At 35.2% G+C, this 18585-nt stretch overlaps 1 protein-coding gene across 3 annotated transcripts in view; it reads right to left on the bottom strand.

Moving 5' to 3' along the window:
* The window catches only part of LOC113503716, a 55055-nt gene that overhangs the window by 16959 nt on the left and 19511 nt on the right, over window positions 1-18585 (bottom strand). Inside the window, exon 1 of one of the 3 annotated variants that reach the window (XM_026885791.1) lies at window positions 5221-5476. The exons of the other annotated variants lie outside the window; for them this stretch is intronic. Coding sequence (XP_026741592.1) covers window positions 5221-5236 — 16 coding nt within the window. The 5' untranslated portion in view covers window positions 5237-5476. Of the gene's footprint in view, window positions 1-5220; window positions 5477-18585 lie in introns of those variants that run through there. 3 annotated transcript variants of the gene reach the window in all.

The following is an 18585-nucleotide window of genomic DNA, read 5'->3' as shown; positions in this document are numbered from 1 at the left end:
ATTTTTATGTGTTTTCTTAATACAGTAAAATTATTGGTTACTTACGAACCTCTTTTTAACAATACAGTATTAATCCTTATCCAAATAAATAAGTTAGATATATTATGCATGTAATATAGAACAAAATTGCCTTTTACACTACGCCAAAAATGTTAATAGGTAATGAGTTATCGTAATATTAAAATCTCCGCGCGAGAAATTAAAAATCGATGAAACGTAGCGAAGATATCGTTGGCATCCATATACTAATTGTACTATATATATACTAATTACTATGTATATACTATGTATGTATTATGTATATACTAATTGTTTGTTTGATTGTTTGTTTGAAAGCGCTAATCTCAGAAACTACTGGTTCAAATTGAAAAAATATTTTTGTGTTGAAGATACCATTAATCGAGGGAGGTTTTAGGCTATATATCATCACGCTGCGACCAATAGGAGCGAAGAAAAAGTCATAACTTATATCTTCTAACCACGCAGACGAAGTCGCGGGCAACAGCTAGTTACTTATAAATGCGTAAAGCGATTTGGTAAAACAGAATGTTGATCTTGTAACAAGAAAGCAACAATTGCAATCAAATTGCTAATTTTTAGTAGGTACCATAAGAAATACAATTTTAAACTTGATGGGTGATCATTTTTTAGCACATATGAAACCTTTAGAGCCAGAGTCCGGCTCACTTTTGATCGGCATTTTTTGTTTGCAATATTACGTACAGTCAAATCAAGTCATATTTGCGCGCGGCGTCATGTGTGTGTAGCCCTTGTGAATACACAGTGACGTTGTGTACTAACACAGCTTTCATTTGTGTGTCACTGTCACACAAATTAAAGCTTCCATAATAAACAGTGGCTGTCAGTTGCTGTCGCACGCACACATAGCGCCGCGCGCGCAAATGACTTGAACTATCTGACATCTGTTACACGTTTTATATCACCGCTCCGGCTTAATAACTATTGGAACCTTGATCTTGACCAAACTTTACGGCGTCACTGTTGTTATTTATGATCGGCAGTTAAAGTAATGCTTAGACACTTCATTGTTATAAAAAAATTAATATCCAATCACGGCTGAGTAAGGAAAAATAGTATTTAATGTAGAGCAGTTAATCTGTACCTACTAATTTTATAAAGGCGAAAGTTGAAGAAGCTATGTCCGTACTGTCTGTAAGAATGCTTGCCATATTCTGGATTTTGGAGCTACCAAAAAGGTTTTGTACCGCCTTTTTTGCAAGTATTATCGATACAAGAGAGATACCCAATTCACCCAATTTCACGATTTTTAGGAGTTTTTTAAGTTAATAAGTCGAAGTTCTCTTGATTTCAGCTCATACTGTCTTGGCTACTTAAGATTCTCGCATGTTATTTTTGTATAAGATGTTTTAAAGTCATTACGTCACTTCTTTCCGGACACCCTGTGTAATTTGTATAGATACAATTGCGAAAATGCTTCATTAGTAAATAATATCACTGTTGACCGTCTCATTACGCATATTTTTTGGGTAATCCCGATCAATACGCGTGAGTAAACCGTTATTAAATTAATATATTTTTATGCATTAATCAATTTTATACCACCGTTAAGTTGTATATTGACCTTGTCAAGTGAAGGAGTAAGGTAGTGACGGATAGACGTTTTTTACTCCTTTATTTATAAATCATAGTCTTATAAGATTTCATACCTTTTTTGTATTTTCAATGAAGGAACAGGAGGAAGTGGCTTATATCACGCGTGTCACTATTAGGAGAAAGTGATCAACTTTATGTTACGCCTTTGGTCCGTTCATATCTTTATATAAATCACCGAATATTTTTGACGGATTAAAAAGAGTTGCATTTTGTAGGTTTTCATTATTATTATTTAGTTACGCATGTATTTTTGCCTGTTACCAAATCTTGCAAGTTAAATTTGAAACATTATTAAAATGTTGCTGTTTACTTTTTCTATTAACTCCGTCCGATGACCTTACGAAGCCATTTGATATTTCCTATTTTTTATTTCAATCGGATGCGTTTTAATGTTTTATCAAAAAACTGGTTTTAATGTACCGTTCATTCTATGCACAAACCTGTCCACCAATCCATTGCATTTAAATAAGTAATGTGTTGTTCTAATAATAAGGTCTAATTTACCAAATTACAGTTACCAAATTTACCTTTCTATACAAATTACTGGCCTCTATTATAAGACGCTCTAGTGGATAATTATTAGTTTACCAAATTGAAAATACAGTAGGTACTACTTTTAAACTTTTTTTTCCATATCCATTTTTGTTTCATCTTGTATTTAATCTAATTGTCCCATTGTCTAATTGTCTACGTGCCAAAACGCTTTTTAAAGACTTAGCAAAGCGTCTCTTTGACACTTCTCGTGACCCAAAGGCTGGCTTTTACCTCGCTCAGAGGATTAGCATTGCCATTCAACGTGGCAATGCTGCCAGTCTTTTGGGCACACTCCCAGCCGGCAGCGATGCCGATAAATTTTTTGATGCTTTAATTTAATATTTTTTTGTTTTTTAACTTGTAAATATTTAACTCTGTAAAATTGTAAATAAAATTGTCCCATTTACATTGATCCTCAGAGTAGCTTTTTTGCTTCAAGCCGCCACTCATGCCCATCATTGCAACTCCTGTAATGCAGGGCCGATAATGTTAACCAACGAAAATCACCAAGTGTTCGGTGTGTTAAAGAGAAAACTTTTACTGTCTTAGAGAATTAATCATGTCGCATCAAAATTAATCATATGTAGTAAATAGGAAGAGGCGTAAAAATAAATGTCCAATTCAATGAACAACAAGCGGGAGACAAAAGGGAAAGTGGGATGCTACTGCTGAGAAAAAATAATTGATTTAGCCAGAGTAGTAAGCACTTGCCGATCTCAAAGCAAAAAAAAACTCGGTAGCGATTTAGGCGTACAGTGGTAGAGGTCACACATACAAAATTAACAGCCGGTCAAACCGGTACTCTATTAAAAGAGTAAAAGTTACAAACATTCAGTTATAAATAGAAAACCTTCGGGGAGCAGTAAACTTAATGAGTAAATGTTATTTGTCAATGTCCTTTCGAGAGCCGGTGAAAATACGGAATCGCTGTAATGCACGCACTCGTTTCCGCGATACGGATATTCTTACATTTAATAATATTCTTCGTAATTTCGACCTTGATTGAAAATAACTTAGAGTGTGGTCAAACAAAGGATCTCGTCATACCAAATTTTGATGTCGATGTGTAGAATATAGAAAAGCGCGCATCATATCCAAGACCATCGCATTGGATGTTACAGAAAACCGATAATTGTAATCTATTTACAGAGATATAGGTAGTAAGAAGCTTGAAAGTCTGACAACCAGTCTAACTAAGGGGTATCGTGTTGCCCAGGTAACTGGGTTGAGGAGGTCAGATAGACAGTCGCACCTTGTAAAACACTGGTATTCAGCTGAATCCAGATAGATTAAAAGCCGACCACAACATTGTTGGGAAAAGGCTAAGATGATGATGATTTACAGAGATACAGCTGATCTGCCAAATTTATTCACACCGGGCTTATTTTAACCTTCCAGAGCGCCACTAAAACACTTAATAAACATTCAAATTTTCATGTGACAACAAAATAAATAAGCATTACAAAAAAGGTTTTCAGCTTGCTTTCCATATTTAGGAAAGTATTTGAAAAAACATTCCCGGATTCCTGATCCCATGGGGTTTTCCTCCCTCTCCAGAACTCCTATGGCGACCTTCGACCATCAGATCAGTCCGTCTTCTACCCAGAATCACATTACGTAGTAATCACATTAGTAAATTCTGGAAATTAGGTCAGATTGATCACACAAGATTTTACTACAAAGGGGCAGGTTAAAATAGGAATTAGTTTAAAAAAGAGAAGTTTATCTACTAGAATATTAATTTTGGGTGTTAAGTTATTTTTATAGATTGGTACCCATACCGATACCGATTTTAAAATGATCATGTGTGGTTTTCAAGTTGCTTAAGAAAATTTTGAAATCCGTTATTAGGAGTCGGTAAAGAGCAAAAACGAAAGTACGGAACCCTTTACTAAGACACCGCTATCTATCCTTCTGTTCGTCACTGGTGATATTTCAATGTTTAATGCTTCTATAACAAGAAACACTAACAATAAAGAACAAAGAAAAGCACACTTTCTACAGGCTCTAATATGGCTGATGACACATAAATTTGTGGGGGTGACCACAAATTGACTTGTCACCCGATCCGTTTTTATTACGTCTTATATGTACAGTACCCTCAGACTCGCAAGTCCGACTCGCACAACACCGGTTTTCGCTATAGAATAACTTAAAAATATCATATCATTATATTTGTTTTGTCGTTACAATAATTCATACACAAACACGTAACAATTCTTTGGGTTTTCTAATCTGGAATACATCCCACTGAAAACTCACGGGCGGACTACTCATTGGCAAGATGACCGTACCTATTCAAGTGCCAAAAGGACTTGTCAGAAATGAACCGATAACGAGCTCAATCCCCTAAACTGGAAGTAGAATCTGACTGCGTCTGTATAGAGTACAGTTAGAAAAAATATGAGACATCCTAGCCTTAGTGTTAGGGTTGTATTTTTACCCTTCAAGAAAGTAACTCTAAAAACTCGCTCAGGATAAGTCATTTATGAGAAATAGTTAAAAGTAATTAAAAATGGATAAAGGAAAATGAATATTTTCTTTTACAACTAATAAGAATCCTTATTCTTTTCATTAATAAGATTATAATTGAAAAACAACCATAAGTAAAACAGCCTCCCTGGGATTCAATTCTGCTATTTACAATTGCCGATGAATTAAATCAAATTAGTTTAATTTGAAACTTCGTTTTATCCTGTACTGATATTTCCAATTTATTAGTGTAGGCAAAATGCTTAAAAGATTACGAATAGTGTAAAAGATTACGAATAGAATCACGCATGTCTCTAATAATAGTAGAAATGTGAAAATTCAACTGTCTAACTATCACAGCCTTCTGATAGACAAGCCGAGAGCTGAGTCTTAGTACGGTAACCCTCAAGACGATCCCTATATTTCATGCAATTACATAACGTGACATGTTTCGTAAATAATCAAAATTTTATATTCTTACTACATACAAAAATGAAAAAAAATGTTGCCAGATGCAAGAACCCTTTGACAGATAAAAAAAATCCGTTTTAAAAGCATAGATACAACACACATACTCACCATTCAATTCCCTCATATTGATAAAACTCCAAATAGTATCAACTTTGAAATATAAAAACAAACACAGCTGTCGTAATCGGAGACCGATGTGAATAATTTAAAAATATGTTTCTAATTCGATCGAGACTCGTTCGGTGGCGCGCGCGCAGTCCGCGTCTCGAGACACACTGATCTCTGTCATAGGATCCCAGTCTAATAAAGCCTGCAGCCAAGGATGGCCGTCGGTCTAGACTGATGATAGCAAAGTGGTTGAGGTCACCAAGCCAAACACACTGTGTCGCGAGTCCGATGCCCGCGTAGGACAAGAATTTGTGTGATCCACGAATGCTTGTTCTGAGTCTCGGTGTTTTTGTGCATGTGACTTGAATGTTTGTGGACTACCCCGCAACCCAAAGAATGCGGTAGTCGGTTTAAAAAAAAACACTAGATGATGAGGTATATGGGAAATGATCGACAGAATGCCCAACAGGGCCCACAATGTTCCAAAACGAATGTATCTTGTGTACCTACCACCTAAGTTCACATTGTGGAATGCAATAAACGTATTGAGTATTGAGTATTGAATAATGCCTCCATTAATGTCAAAAAATCTTCTTACGAAAGTTAAAAACGACTGTCAAAATATATGTATATTAGAATTTATTTGCAGGGGTTATGCGTTTACGGTGATTTTTAAGGACAAACTAAAATTGTATTCATTATCTATTAGAAAAGTGTAATTTATAAATATAACCTACAAGTTTTTGTGTGGCTGATTTAAAACAAAATCAAACCAAAAGAGTTTTTATTTCAAGTTTGCCTTTTTCAGGAACTCTAGATGCAATTCCAAAATTTCATTCGTATAGGTAGCGAAGATCGGGAACACAGCTACACCAAAAATAAAATCTACATTTGCATAGTAAGTATGCTACAGGAACATGAGTTACCATAAATTTAAAAATCAAAAAGAAAACAGTTGTTTTCTCTCATTCAATATCTGAGTCTGATCTAATCCAATCTAATAATATAAAAGCGAAAGTATGGCTTTTGTTCCTCTTTCACGCAAAACCCACTGAAAGGCTTTAAACGACACTTGGTACACACATAGTTTATGACCTGAATTGACACATATCGATTTTTAGCGGACAGGCCCCTGGATGACAGCTGGTCAAATTATAAAAGCACTTTTAAAACTTTCACACAAAGATTTTCGTACAATTTTTATTAAGTTGAGTTTGTATAGGCCCATAGCGTGTCAAACACGTACTGGTCCGATTTTTTCCTTCGCCATAATTTTCTAAATTATTCTTATTAAAATAGCATCACGCTATTATAATTATGTGTTACCTATGCCTCTGCCTACCCTTCGGGCGATAGCCATGGAGCGTAGAGGTCTCAAACAAGGAACACAGACATTAAGAACGAGGTGCCACTGTATTGAAATCTAAGGAAGAGAGACGATAAATAAAAGTGCAAATAAGGTAATATTGATCGCCATGTCTTAATAGTGACACGCGTCTAATCCGAATACCGCCTCCCTGTATTCAGTTTTCTACGGATTAGAAAAAGATCGCTACTACTGATATTAATTATGAAAATATACTGTTAGGGTTTCTTTGACACTTGCATGCATTGTTACAATTTTTACAACAAAATCGCAGCTAGATGAGGCGAGAATCCCTGGCGATGATGCCAGCCCCTTCAGCCAAAGTAATTGGCACAGCAATGTGTTGCAACTCGCACTGGACTGAAGATCAAGAAAAGCATGTCCTGAGTCTGGGTGTCTTTAATCATGAGACTTGAATGTTTATGAAACCCCCTGCGTTACAAGGATCAAATTCCTTACTATGGGAGTCACTTTTTTTTACTAAATCCATGGCTGACACTGACACAGAACTGTCAGTTATAATAATTATAATAACCACTATTATAAGTAACCTTAATAAAAATATTTGACGTCATTTCCTAATCTTGTAGGAAATCATTAATCTCTGCTGAACTCATGGTGGTGAGAAAATATAACGCATTATAACCGTTTGACGGAATACGTCGGGCGCTGAAGGTTCAGCTGACTTCCGAAGTGGGTACGAGGTCGCGGGTTCGGGGCCTTGTACCTCGTACGATAACCGACGGATTACCATAATTTATTTCTATACTTTCTATGCTTTAGGTACTTTAAGGGCGCTGAAACGTTCAAATAGGTTTGATTTTTTTTGTAATTTATTCAAACGTGTGCGTTTTGTTATTACGCGGCTGTTTTACAATCTTTGTAGATTAAATCCATATATTTGTACCTCGTATTAATTAGTTAAAGTTAAAGTTTTTATTTTAATTGAGAGATATGTATGTATGGTTTTTATTTGTTGAGCGATTTTGGTGACAATATGGTTCCAAAAAACTATGTAATGTTTTAATAAAACGTATTCAATAGTTTGGTGGTATAAAATTGGGTTGACATTGCATTATGCTGATTAGCTTAATTCTAATTTAAACATTAAATTGTATAAATAATTAGTGTTGAAAATCGTTTGAGCAAATGAAAGGAAAAACGGGAATGAAAGTGCGTACGAATAAACGAATGTTTTCAAATATACTCTAAAAAATGTTGGATGGATTCAATAGGAAATTCGGAAATAGGATATAGATGACACAATCAAGAGAGTTCTGAGCTTTGTTTGAAAACAAAATTGGTGGGAAAATGGAAACTGGAAATCCCATTGTCGAAAAAGAATCCCAATTAATACATTTCATTCTCAGCAATTTTGTTATAGATGATTTTTCATGTGGGTTATAATATGAGAGAGCTGTTCAACTTTGAGAAATCTTCCTTATTCCAATTTATATATTACACTTATGCAGGTGTACTGCTAAAAACCGTATTCTCTACATTTGCTCGTTTACGTTTTAATACTAAACATAATGAGATATGAATGTAGTCCAATTACAATTCATATCCTAGATCTGTTTTACGAAATTCCACACGGCCTACTTGGACAATAATAATTATATTGTTTGTAGTATTAGTAAAATCCATTAGCTTTTGCATATAATTAACAAGCTTGATTAGAACCACCGTGGAGCTCGTGGCAAAGCTGTAACTGTATAAGTGAATACAGGTTAAGCTACGCTTGACTCGGTTAGTCCGTAGATGGGTGATATATCAAAAGAATGCTTATAGAAAAATCATAGTTATTGATCAGAAAGTTGCCCGTGAAAAATGCAATAGACAGGTGTATCCGTTAACAGTGTAAGAACTTCTCACCACTCATTCATTCCCTGTTTTATATACCTATTTCAAAAATGCTTTCCCAAAAGTCTTGCCTTATTCTAACAAGAATTGCCAGTTCTTAGTTGTATTATAAGTATCTCTTCGTTCTACCGTCTAATGTCATTATGTATTTTTGTCACCTCTTCACGGCTAAGCATTTCGACCGATTTCGATAAAATTTAGTATAGAGGTAGTTGTCACCTTTGATTAACGCACAAGCTAATTTATCCGACTTCCTCATAGGTAATGATTTTACAGCCGCAACCGACATCCAGGTGAGCAAAACCACTTGCAATAGCTAGTCCTTTATAATAAGCAAGTAAACATAGACACAAACGTATTCAAATCGTGCACAGAATTTGGAATACAACACGACCAAACGCAGCCTTCTAGTTATCAACTCAGATAGAACGATTGCAACCAAAAATGTCTTAATGCAAAACATAAATACGTTTCGTAGATAAGATTAAGTATATTTGTCTTGCCTCCTACCACTGCCTCCTACTCTACACTCTCGTCTTGTGTGAGCGGGATGACGTTATACGTCGCATAGTGCGCTGTCTCGTTCGTAAAGGTAATGGATCCTAGTTTTAATGCTCGTGGTATTAACACTGGTTGTTGCCGTTGACGGTAGTAGGCGTGGTTATTTAGTAGACAATGCGTTGCGTACAAATCAAAATGTTATTTTAGTTAACAGTTTTTTTTTATAATGACCTATCTATAAATATCTAACCTATATATCTACCTAAATACTTGTCTATCTCAAATGGAATTACAACCAATTGAGTTCTTTGAATTTATAACTGAGAATCCTGATATTTGGTCTAAAACAAATATTTTTAGAACAAGTGTTAAACGAACGAAAATCCTTAGTGTTACTTTCTTCTACCAAATCACATTTTATTTAAGTATTCTGTGGTGAAAAGAAACCCTTGATGCACTAGCATAACTTCCATTTTTTAAAATCTTCACTGCGTTACTCATTAATGCGACAATAAGGTGTATGACTAAAAAATCTAATGAGTCCTTCAGATACATTAACAAAAACTATTCATCATGCAGTAAGTTAAAAACTCGTGTGACAGTATCAGATGAGGAGCTCGTGGCTAAGCTATAACCGCATAAGTGATTCGATCACAAGTTAAGCTATGCTTGACGCGGTTGGTCCGTAGATGGGTGACCATCTTTGTCATAAAGAGTTCCTCCGTGTTTCGGAAGGCACGTTAAATTGTGGGTCCCGGCTGTTATTCCTGCATCTTTGACAGTCGTTACAGGTAGTTAGAAGCTTGAAAAATTCTGACAGCCAGTCTAACCAAGGGGTATCGTGTTGCCCAGGTAACTGGGTTAAGGAGGTCAGATAGGCAGTCGCTCCTTGTAAAACAGTGGTACTTAGCTGAAACCGGTTGGACTGGTAGCCGACCCCAACATAGTTGGGAAAAGGCTAGGCCGATGATGATGACAGTATCGGTACATCCTGTACCGACAAGTAACGTCATTATCCCCCATGTAACAAGTTCCACCCTTTTCAACTCTGAATTTGGTAAAGATCTAATAAAAAAAATACAACTGCGATTTTCCTCAGAAATTAATTTCGCGACTTTTTATACTTCGCGATGTTATTATTCAATTAAACCGTCACGCAAAATTGGTTGCCATGGCGACCTTTACAACTGATCGTGCAGTCTAGTATTCACTCCTAGACAGATTATATTAATGAGATGCAAGTTCGGTCACGCTGAATTCTAGGATATTATCAAGCACGAATTGTCTGATACTAAGCCAGTACCACAAACTCTGAATACAGAACTGTATCAGTGTGTGAGCGGGATGAAGTGCTACGCCGTGTATAGCGTTGTTTCTCTCTAACAACGATATCAATGTTTCTTGTAGGCTTTTAGTAAGAGTGCTGAATAGTTACGCGGGTATTTAGAGCAGGCTATATCTTATGTCATAACTTCGATTATTTAATAACAAAGGTTTGCCGCAGTACTGATTTTCGGACTTTTTGACGAATTTACTTGAAATATAAGGAATTATAATTTCGTATTTTGATTGCGAAAGTAAACCCTATTTGTTATTACTTTAAGTCTAGAATCACTAGAAAGAGGATCTCATAGGGAAATAGTTAAGAAAAATAATAATGAAAAAAAGACTGCATGGATGGTCTAGTGGTTGAGGTTGCCACGAAAAACCCACTGTGCGCAGGTTCGATCCCCGCATAGGGCAAGCATTTGTGTGTTTCGCAAATACTAATATTGAGTTAGGGTGTCTTAATACACTGTGGCTTGAATGCTTGTGAAACTCCCCGCGACACGAGGATTAAATTCCTTAGTGCGAGAGTCGCTTTTTTATCATTATAAAAATCGATTACCTACGGCGTTTAAGAGTTTTCATTATTAGTATCTTCAAGCTATGTTGTGTTTAAAAACAGATAAAATATCTTTTTCAAGGAGCAAAGAACGGTGTTTCAGTTGATAAAAATATTCAGATTGAAATGAATGTGAATAATTAACAATTGCGAATCAATCATAGCAATTATACTGTCAATATATAACGTGTAAGCTTTGACAAATGATTTTCAACTTTATATCTGGAAGCGAAAGTTTGAATTCTTGTTGCAGTGTGAGTCAAAAATTGCAATTTGAATGTTGGTTATAATAATGTAACTCCTATGTCTAGAATATTAGTTCCGCGTACGAATTTCCGTGTTGGGCTAGGTTAGTATTTGTTTCAAATATAGGTAGATAGAGTGGCGACTGGTTTAAATTAAAAATAAATAAATAAAATAATAATTGTAAATTATTGTATACAAGTAAGAAAAACGTAGTTTTAAATCTCAATGGCTGGAAATGTCATCCAAGTAAACGTCTGTTTTGAATAAAACCTACATGAAAGATAAAATACGTGTCTAATATTTTTTGGAAGTCTGTCCGATGGACAAACAGTTTTTGTTGTTCTGAATGCACGAAGTAGCCGAGAGATTGAGGTCACCACGCCAAACCCACTGAGAGATTGGAGTCGGGTTCGATCCCCGCGTGCAGCACGTGATTTGTATGTTTGTGAATACCCACGACAGAGGGATTAAAATCCTTACTGCGGGAGTCGTTTTTGTAACCAGAAAAATACCCTATTAAAAACAACCATGGCGTTAACTCTCTATTGAATCTCTAGGTCTTAATAAAACATGAAATGAGATCAAAAAATTAAATCGTTTACTCCTGCATCCATAATGTTCGATTGTAATTTGACCTCGGACATTGACAATGCAGAAATTTAAATTAGCAAGCAACATTGTAGCGTGCACTGTTGCTGGGCAGGCCTGGGCACACGGCAGCGGTGACAGCCAAGTCCGAGAGAGAAATGGGTCATGGGCGGCTCACTTTATACTTATAACATACTTATTAATAAAGCGAAACTTTTCACAGCAGGTTACTTACTGGATCTTAAACGATTTGTTTTAATTACTTACATTATTGTAAAAGGTATCTAGGAAATCGCAAGCCCCTATCGACTACTACCGTGAGACCTAATTAGCTATATATCGACTATACATTTTTGTCCTGTACTTGGCTGAGTACATATAAACAAGCTAAATAAACTTCAATAAAAAATATCATCTTTGTGACTGTATTAACAGATAATTTTGATCGAATTTTACCATCTGTGGTTCTGTATCACGATTCTTACATTATAAACTTTGGTGACATACAGACGTACAGACAGGAAGAAGAGTCATCGTAACAGAATATAATTTTTCTCTTCGTTACGGAATCCTTTCATCTACACTTCCTTTAAGAGAAGGTATGTGAGAGGCTACACAAATAAAGAGGTTAACTTGGCTCATAACACTTCCCATACATTCCTGGAGGTTAACCAATACTTCTGAGAGTAATATTATTGCAGTTGTCGAAGTGTGACAACGCTGAACACAGCGCACATTGGGTAAAAACGATGATTTTATTTAATTTGATCCGCTCCATACAAAAAATAACAAAACATAGTTTTCTGCACAAAGTATTAAATATTAGGATCAATGAGGTCTGTCCATGCTCATAAAGAAAAAAGTAAAAAAAAGTGAATTGGTTCCGAGTTGGACTAAAATCATCGTTTCCACTGTGTGACGTATAACGGCATCGGATATTAATCTGACAGATAGGCCCTTTCTTAGAAGCGAAACCGGTAATAGTAATAATGGTTTTTTTTAGGAATTACCCAAATGCATTCATCCTATTGTTTTCCAAAGAAATCACCATGACCTTGAGATGTACACGTTACGCTTGTAACGATTATTCGATTACCTTTTAATCTAAGCGGATCTTGTACTTTAGATCCTAGTACAAAATAAGCACGATCATATTGAAAACCTACTTTTGAAGTTGGTTAAAACAGCAAAGCGAGTTATAATAAAGAAATGTTTGAAAAGAATAATTAATCATTTTTTTTAGCTATGTTGGCTATGTACAATGGTGGTGATTGCTTTTTCAAAAATCGAAACTGACTATTTGATTTCCACAATATACATATTTTACCGGAATTTGGATTTCAGAAAATTTTATGTAGTAATGTCTGTAGTAAAAATTGTATACAGTTATTTTATAGTTTATACTTGGTGTGTGACAAAATATGAAAGCTGTTCTTTACACAAACTTGTTTCCCGCACTGTGAAGTTAAATTCTTATTACAGACATAGGTTGAACAAGCATTCATGCATCACATAGATATCTCATCATTATGGGAACGCGTCTCTACATAAAGTAACAACATTCACCCACACACAGCGCCTCCTCAAAAGCAATAATTAAAACCGAGACAATTAACTCCAATTTTACTTTAGCACCGCTAGATGGCAGTAGCTAGCAGGCAGGTTTTTCAAACCAGATTCACGTAAAAAATAATAGGTCAAGGTGTTTAGGCAATTTTAATAAAAATCAAGTAAATATAGAAGTGCGTAAGGCAAATGTTCGCGTGTTCACAAACACAAGTCCAAGGCCGCATATATTTATGTAAAGTACGTACAATAATAGGCATACTGGTTTCTTGAAATGTAAAAAAAATGGATAAGTGCGAGTTCGATTCGGGAAATGAGGGTTCTGGCCAATACTGAAATATTATTCCTTGTTCTGGAATACTTTAAAAATTGCGTTTTCTTTTTCATTATTTTTTTTTGTATTTTCTACTAGTTGTGCTCCGCAATTCTCTTTGAGAATGATGTGATGATCCAGGCTATTAGCTTACTAAATTCTAAACTTCCTCAACATTGATTTAGCCGTTTGAGCGTGATAGAGTGATAAACATTCAGACAAACAAAATATTACATGAAGTACATTAGACAGGATCGCTTCTTGTCACATACACAGACAAACAAGCAATCATATTACAAGGGATTCTCAATAATATACATAACTCTAATTAATTCTAGGCTTTGATTAAAGATCTGGGGGTAAAGAGCGCAATTCAATAATAATAATAATAATAATAATAATAATAATAATAATTTATTTATTTGGAAGAATATTGTTACAACAGGTGTTACATAAAATAAAGTCCATAATATTCTACTGTTTCCAGCGTCCAAATATTATTAAGTCTAGAATGAAAATAGATCAATTTTTTTAACTGAATCATTAATACGTATATTTGTCAAAATCCTGTTTTTGAAACTAATTAAATTATTATTTGTAGAGTAACAGATTAATTTTGAGGTTCTATAATATGGTGCAATATCATAATGAAGTCGGAACGCACATTTACTATCTAGTTAAATTATTAATCGTTCCGTAAACTGTTACGTAACCAGCCGCTTTAACAGGGTCAAATTTAACATCAATAGACACCAATATATACAAATAAGATTAAATATATAGAAGAAGGCGAAGAGAAAGATCTAGAAGGAAGTATTTAGATCAACTGAAAAAACAGAAGTAAAATGAAAATCATTTTTTTTAAATATCAAATACCCGTTTCTCAGGCACCTGTAAAACGTTACATTACTGACTCTAGTTGCACGGTTCAAAGTGTCATTCTTGTGGAGAAGAACCGGCAAGAAACTCCATAAACGGACACATACACTGCATATAAAAACATATAAGTAAAAGAAAGGGTTTGAGAAAGATAATATACTATAACTACTAATATTATAAAGCTGAAGAGTTTGCTTGTTCGTTTGAACGGGAAAATCTCAGATCATAACGGTCTTATATCAAAAATTTATCCAGTGTTAGATTGTCCATTTATTGAGGATATAACTATCAAAGCATCACGCTATTATTAATAAAAGCACAACAGTAATGAAATGTGTTACAAAAATGATGAGGTTAAAAAACTTTTCTAATATTATCTTCACGCAAAACGCAAGCGAAATATAAATCACAACACAGCGCCATCTAGTCTCAAACTAAGCAAAGCTTGTATTATGAGTAACTAGACAGTGCCAGTGCCTAGGGGCCCAGCATTCCCGATAAAAAAGGAAAAAAGTGCAACCGGGGCCTCCACAATAGAGAAAAATGATTGGCATTTATGCATCTAAACAAAAGCTCCATTAATTTTTCAGGAATTAAACTAATTTGCGGTGGCCCCCACTCCTTGCCCCGTGGCCTCTGGGCCCCTAGATCCGGCCCTGGTACTAGACGAATGATAAATATGCTTATATATTTCTAAACACATACATAATATAGGGCTACATATACAGAATATAAACTACACAGAAAAATGCCCAATAGATAATGAAAATGACTAATATTTAACACAAGAACCTCTCTTTGAGCTGAGTAAACATTAGTAATGAATGCCAGGACAAACCATGCGCAGTCCTTTGTTTTGTTCATAGTTCTCTACGTGAGGGAAATAATACATGTGTAGTCATTAATATTATATTATCAAGTGGAGCATAAAACGCTTTGAATTATAAACAGTTACATGTATAAACTAGCTGTTGCCAGTGGCTCCACTTGCCCTGAAAAATATGAAATGATCTGACGAGAACCTGAATTCAGGACAAAAGCTATTTGTTTCATTAAAATGCGTCAAGTGGTTTTTGCGTGAAAGAGTGACAAACAACTATGTCTTACTTATAAACTCACGTTTGTTATATTAGTATAAGGATACTCAGAAAATATAACACCAACGTGACTTTATGAAATTCTTTATTTTCCAGTCAGTCGTAACTTGACATCTGAATTTCCCGCTCAATCTGACTCCCCGCGTCGTTCCCTCTTTTTTTCTATCAAAAATCAATTTAAATCAAGAAAATTAATAAACATTTACAGTATGTGAGGGGGTTGTATGCTTGATTTAATAATGAGGTTTTATTTTTACTCAAAAAAGTTTCATTGTTTACGTACCTCTATAAAATTGTTCAACGAACATTCGAAGTTTAAAGATCGGAGTTGATTATCACATCTTAATATAACCCATTAAAAGACCATATTATGTATTTTATTTTGTACCGACTACAAAAAAGTTGGAGATTCTCAATTCGACTTTATTTTCGAAAATGTTTCTTGCAGGTTTTTTGCGTAGGTGCACTTTGGTGATTTTTATTATTGATGCCAAGTAATCACCATTTGGTTTGAAATGGTCTAAAACAATCAAAATATTAATACCAACTTCATATATGTATTAATAAGTAGTACAAAGTTTAACATTCGCTATTTTAAAGACAGCCTTTAATTTTATAAATGACCTTTACAGACATAGCTACATTATCTCTCGGGATTAAACTTTTACAGTTTTTTGTTATTCTTCATTTTGAACCGAATTCCAAAGTATTGTTCGGGAGCACCTTCGTCTATTATTTAAAAGCGTGCAGTCGTAGATACCCGAGTCACGTGGTCAAAACGATAGTCCAATCAGTTGCGTTTGTGTGGTGCAAGTGACGAGCATATTGGATACTTAAACGGTCACAGCACCTAACAGTCACGGTTGCTATGGCAACGGCATGGCGTACAACGTTTTTAGATATTCTTGAATTATTATTGTTTTGTGATACAGGTACAAATGGATTAAACATTAAACAATAATTTGGTTTGGATTTAGCGAGACGAGTTTTCGGCCTTTTGTGATAATAATTAACCGTTGTATATGTTCTTTTTGACATGGAAAGTTTAAGCATCTATGTCTATTTTTTTTTAAAGACCTATAAAGTGGAAGAAGTTGGATCATATAAATTAAACATTTTAAATAAACAAAAAAAGTCATTCATACATCTCACATACAACCAAAAAACAACGACCTCCTTACACTTGCACCACACACACTTGAATAAATGGCGCGCGCGCACTTGGCCTCGCTCACTGCCGAGGACGCGAGCGCTGGTTGTAGCACCGCCGAGTTATATCATAGATCGCACGATACGCATATTAGCTTACATTCGTGAGACATTATGGATGCAGTATTTAGAAGTATTTACGAGCTGATGGATATTATGATTATGCCTATATAGGCATTTAAGTAGGTAATACTCAAACATACCCAAAAAATACAACACTTTTTTTGTCTTCGGAGACAGGTAAATGCAAGGCAAAAATAGTGACTTGCGAATTTTTTTGATGTGGCTCTGGATAGAATAGAGAAATATCGAGAGTTAATAAGAGTTTTGCTTAGCAGTATAGCAGGGCATAATGGGTCTTAAAAGAGTAAAATAAAAACGGAGAGATGCAACATTTTCTTCTGTATAAACATAGCTTTTAGGATTGGGAAAAGGACTAACATCCTTTAATGTTAGTGTTTTTTTATATTTTTGAGTTAATAGCCCATTAACAAACTACACTCTTTTAAAGTACACTAGTGGTAAGGTTGCCATTAGTGGACACGCAGGGAGTATAAGTGTAAGAAGTATCCCTTGAGAAGGAGTCCAAAGGACTAGAGCCAGCCAGAGTCGCGCAGAGTATGCGCGAGCGATCCCGTGACTCTGGCTAAAGCAGTAGAAGGGGCCCGGGGTGTTTTTAGTCGGTGGAAGTCCGACATATCCCCACGCCGTGCCCTCGACGTGGGTTGAAGACATTAGCGTTTCACCCCGGAAAAAAAAAAAAAAAAGGGAGTATAAGAACGGAGTTGACTTATTTATGTAGTTTCGCATGAATTAATTAATTACTGATGTTATTATAATTCAACTGATTTTAACTGAATGAATTTTCGATTGTTGGTCAACAAGACCAACCTAATGGAAGTGACTTGGCATTTTTTACAAGTTAGGTCAAGCATTACTGTGATCCATGAATGCTTGTTTAAAGTCTGTGTGTCTTTTTGCATATGACTTGAATGTATGTGCAAACCCTCCTACGACACAGGTTGTTTTTTTTATAATAATTACAATTTGAACTGAGCGTCTCCGAGTTATATAAAAGATTTTATTTTCTTTAGTTTCAGCACTCATAATGATTAGTGTATATGTGACGTGAAGCCAAGTCATTCACAAGAGGAACGTCAGTCTTATCTTTGGCTTGTCACGTACCGATTAGTGTAACTAATTGTTGTTTTATTTTTAGTTTAAAACAACAGTTATCATCGTCTTGTAGTGAAGGTCAAGTTTGTGGTGAAGGCACATTGTCCTCAAACTCATCTTTTAACCGTCGACGCAAAAAGAGGGGTGTTATAAGTGTAATCTGCATGACTGCCTGTCTGTTTGTTTCATAACTAAGAAGAAACTGAACGATTTAAATTTAGTTTGTCTCCTTCACGTCTTTTATAAATGTTTTAGCGGCTTAGTCCTAAATGCGGACAATACAGCAAGACAGCTATCGCATAATATTTCGGCGGGCAACATACATGTGTCTTATTGTAAAAGCCAATAATTTGGGCTAATTAGTTTTTTATGAAGCTCATAGTATAGACTTCCGGTTCCCGATAAATACACGTGAGTAAACCGTTGCATCTTTTATGGACCTCTGTTTTCGGACTAAATAAAACTTACGATAAGTTAAGATTCTGTATCTTCTTAAAACTGTAGAAAATATAGCCGTAAATATTCTAATTTTATCTCTTTTGAGGGAGAAAAGTTCAATCCACATCCCTCGAGACAGAGCATTTTAACAAATATCCATCGCAAAACATTATAACACAAGTCATCGCGTTTAAACGCTTGTTATAATAGCTACTCGAAGCAAATTACTCTGTTACGG

The sequence above is a fragment of the Trichoplusia ni genome, chromosome 20 (assembly GCF_003590095.1).
Source record: "Trichoplusia ni isolate ovarian cell line Hi5 chromosome 20, tn1, whole genome shotgun sequence".
NCBI classification, from domain to species: Eukaryota; Metazoa; Arthropoda; class Insecta; order Lepidoptera; family Noctuidae; genus Trichoplusia; species Trichoplusia ni.
The sequence above is the reverse complement of the archived record's forward strand: the minus strand, read 5'-3'. Positions and strand labels throughout refer to the sequence as shown.